Here is a 4288-nt window from a genome sequence, read left to right as displayed (position 1 = left end):
CAATATCTAGTGGATTCATCAATCAACGTCATGAAGTATCTCTTTCCACCTTTTGTCAACACGCCATTCATCTCACAAAGATCAGAATGTATAAGCTCTAGTGGCGCCAAGTCTCTTGCCTCTGCAGTCGTATGTGACTTGCGAGGTTGCTTAGCTTGCACACATACTTGGCACTTGGAGCCTTTGACAGTAGAGATTTTCGAAATTAAATTCATATTGACTAACCGTGTCATGCAACCAAAGTTAATATGACAGAGTCGTGAATGCCAAATATCAGACTCATTATTGTGGTAAACATTATTAATAACTTTAGTGCAAATATCTGACAAAGATAGGCGGAACAAGCCTCCGCACTCATAGCCTTTTCCAACAAATTGTCCACACTTAGAAATTACAACTTTATTGGATTCGAAAACCAACTTAAAACCATCTCGACATAAACGGGAACCGCTAACGAGATTTTTATTGATGGACGGCACATGATGAACGTTCTTCAGACGCACAGTCTTCCCCGAAGTAAACTTCAGATCGACCGTACCAACACCTTGAACGATGGCATGTGACCCGTTCCCCATCAGCACGGGTGAAGTCCCTATTGCCTGGTAAGAAGAAACATGGAGGCATCAGCACAAACATGTACATTGGCACCGGTGTCAATTAACCAATCAGGGGATTGAAATACTGAAAGGATGGTAGGAAAAATACCGTACCCTGATTCCTTCATATCAGTATCACCGATGACAACATTAGCGGACTTGCCGCTCTTCTCATGTTCGCGCTCCTCAAAGCGGTTAGGACACTTCGGAGCCCAGTGATTAGGATCACCGCAGACATGGCAAAGTCCCTTCCCCTTCTTATGAGAATTCTTCTTGAAGTTGGTACAATGTGATGGCTTGTTCTTTGTATCAAACTTGCCTTTGCCCTGAGTTTTGTTCTTATTGTTTTTGAACTTTTTGGGCTGGGAGTTCTTCTTCTGTACCATGTGGGCACTAGAACCTCCCTCAGCAACTCGAGCACGTGTGTCCTTTGCTCTCGCCTTCTCTTCAACATCAAGAGTACCAATGAGATCCGCAATGGAAAACTCCTGTCTCTTGTGTTTCAGGGAAGTAGCAAAATTGTTCCACGAAGGTGGAAGCTTGGCAATGATGCCTCCGGCAACAAATTTGTCCGGCAACACACACTTGAAGTACTCAAGTTCTTTTGCGAGCGACTGTATCTCATGAGCCTGCTGTACAACAGGGCGCTCATCAGTCATCTTGTAGTCATAGAATTGCTCCATGACGTACAACTCGCTGCCGGCGTCCGAGGCACCAAACTTGGCCTCGAGCGCAACCCACATGTCCTTGCCGTTGTCAAACGACATATACGAATCCACAATGGAGTCATCAAGAACACTCAGAAGAGTGCCTTTAAAGAGGGTATCGATCTTCTCAAAAGCTTCCAGCTGTGCTGGATTAAGATCGCCCTCAGGCTTGCCCTTGGTGGCATCATAGCAGCCCATGGTCTGAAACCAGTAGACTGCTCTCGTGCGCCACCTCTTATATTGCGCCCCCTTAAAGGCAGGCAGCTTTAGATGCAGCAAAGCCACTCGGAGTAAATTGCCTATAATCAGGTTTTTGGATTGTTGGAAATATGAGCAAATTACTACGAGATTTAATCCGAATAAACAGAAGATAAATCATGACCACAACAGCAGAGATTAAACTAATCATGCGAACTAGCATAGCAGATGAACATATCACATCTAGGGCACATACTAGAAGCATGAATTCTACCACGATCTCGAACAGGAAGGGTAGAATACATACGGTGCAGCGGGTGCAGCACCGCCGGCGTTGACGTTGTCGCCCATGTCGTCGAGGACGAGGTTGCCGAGGTTGGGGAAGAAGTTGTCGTTCGCGAAGTCGTCGCTGTCAGCAGTCGCGCGAGTGCGCTCCCCAAAAACCTGATCGCCCCTCTCCTGTACAGGATCACGAGAGGCGGGGTTCCGGAGGCCTGTTGTCCCTTCTCGCGGTGCACGCCGAAAGGAGGGATGGAGAAGACTTGCTCGGCGGCGCAATGATCTGGAACGGTGGTGAGAAACCATACGAAGCGGCGGCGGTTAAGGTAGACGTCTGCGTGACTATATAGTGCGGGCCGGGTAGGGCGTGTGAGTAAACCCCACGTCCGAGTCGTCACGATCCAAAAGAATCGGAAACGGTTCAGTAATTAACGCGTCCGTTAATTATTAATTAATGACTCATTAATTTTCCCATGCAGCAAAAATATAGACAACGTGCATAGCTCTGTCCTCGGCTCAATCCCGCAACCCGCGGCGCGTCGTGACGAGGCGTGGCGTGGCGTGGTGAGGCGAGCGAGGAGGATGAGCGCGCATGTAGGTCTCCTCTTCTCATGCTTATACAAGTGGTAGAAGAGCTCACCTTATAAAGAGGTGCAACTCTCTCTCAACTTCCGGGGTGGGACTAAACTTTAGCCTCACTCACTCCACTCACATGTGTGCATGAATAGACCAAGAGAATTTCAGAATTTTAGTTGGGCTTTGGGCCAAAGGCCTACTAGCAAAATTCCAACACATTTCACCTCTGCAGGCGGCAGGATAGTCTTCAGCAAGGTGAGGTGCATCTTCTTTGTGAGGGCGTATGTACCTGTCCACGAATGACTTCTCGACATAATGGAAAATTGTACTGCATTTCGGGACACGCTTGAGCAACCCATTTTTCTTGAGAAACTTTACAACGTAGTATCGAGGTCTGAGCCGTCCCTCTAGACTGTAACCGAGCATTACGGGCTGATGAGCAATATAGGCCGGTTCCAGCCCCACCTCGGAGATGAAGAACTCAGACATACGCTGCAGCTTGTCCTTTGAATTCCTCAGGAGATTGGGGAATTTAGACACAGCAATGCCCACCTCGGCATGTGACCAACCGAACGTGTTCCTCGAGTACTCCACTTTAGCGGCAACCTTCTCCTCGCTTTGGAATGCAACAGCATGCAGCGCTGCTCTGAAAATCCGAGAGCCACGGGGCACACCTATACCTTCCGCGCATGCCACCATCACCCGGATGCGCTCTGGGTTGGCGGTGAGCATACTGGGCACAACGGTTAACAGCTTGGCAATATCGCAAGCACCTAGCCCGCACTCCTGCAGGAGCATGACAGTGGGCTTCACTCGCCTCTCGAGGTCAGAACCGAGAAAGCAAAAGCGGCCCTTGAGAGCGTGGAGGAGATTCTCAGAGGAGCCGAAGAGGGACAGGTAGTAGTGCACCCTGGAGACGACAAATCTATGACGGAAATGGCCGCTGCGGGCGGTGAGCGAGACGAGGCGGACGACCTCAGAATGGGAGAGACCGAGGCCGGTGAGCTCCTTGAAAATGGGCGACAGGGTTCGCCCGACGCTGGCACAGAGGAACTTGGGGTCCTTGGCGATGAGGGCGGAGACATCGGCGCCGGAGAAGCCGAGGCCGGCGAGGAAGGCGAGCACGGCGTCGGGATTGGTGGGGGACTTGATGTGGGAGATCTTAGCGGATGCCTTGAGGGCCTGGGGTCGGGTGAGGCTGCAGGTGTCGACGAGGTACTCATCCACGGCGAAGCTAGGACTTGGGGAGATGCGGGAGCCGGCGACGGTGGCGGAGAGGAGGCAGCGGTGGAGAGAGTAGATGGAAGAGGCGGTGTAAGAAGAGAGGAGGATGCCGGAAAGGGTAGATCTTGGGAGGCGGAACATGGCGCGGCGCCGGCGGTGGCAAAGGAGAGAAATTTCTGGCAGGTTTGGAACTCTCTGTCGTAAGCTGACGAAGGGGATCTAGCTCTGACCCCAGGTTGACGAAGGGGTTCAAATTTCTACTGGATGTAACCATCTATTAAAATTATTTTTGGTGTTTTATCGAACTTGACTTTTCATTGCTGCAAATTAAGGAAAATAGAAATCTTGTGGCAATTTTTTTTTGAACCCGTGAATTTTGGTCTAAAACACATCCATAGTCGATAAGTCGTTATTTTTTTCAGAAACACATCTTTAGACCTTTGCACACGGCCTAAATGATCTTTAACTGATTTTTTTGGAAGAAAACTTTCAATCTATCCATCTTCACATGGCAGTACAACGAACAATAGAAATAACAAAAATTACATTCAAATCCGTAGACCGCTTAGCAACGACTACAAGCACTGAAACGAGCCGAAGGCGCACCACCGTCATTGCCCAACCCTCGCCGGAACCGGGCAAAACTTGTTGTAGTAGACACTCGGGAAGTCGTCGTGCTAAGAGCATTACTAGTAGAGCCCTTAAACC

General features: G+C 49.6%; 1 protein-coding gene across 1 annotated transcript; it reads right to left on the bottom strand.

The window, feature by feature from the left end:
* Window positions 1-592: 592 nt before the first annotated feature.
* Window positions 593-3735, bottom strand: LOC125527661 (uncharacterized). Its single transcript, XM_087542194.1, has 2 exons — window positions 2574-3735; window positions 593-599 (listed from the first exon to the last, which is right to left on the bottom strand). The coding sequence occupies exons 1-2, from the start codon at window positions 3719-3721 to the stop codon at window positions 593-595; spliced, it is 1155 nt and encodes a 384-aa protein (XP_087398320.1). The 5' UTR covers window positions 3722-3735.
* Window positions 3736-4288: the final 553 nt, after the last annotated feature.

This window comes from Triticum urartu, chromosome 2A (assembly GCF_056163025.1).
Source record: "Triticum urartu cultivar PI428250 chromosome 2A, HENAU_Tu73, whole genome shotgun sequence".
Taxonomy (NCBI): Eukaryota; Viridiplantae; Streptophyta; class Magnoliopsida; order Poales; family Poaceae; genus Triticum; species Triticum urartu.
Note: the sequence above shows the minus strand (reverse complement) of the source record. Positions and strands in the feature narration are given on the sequence as shown.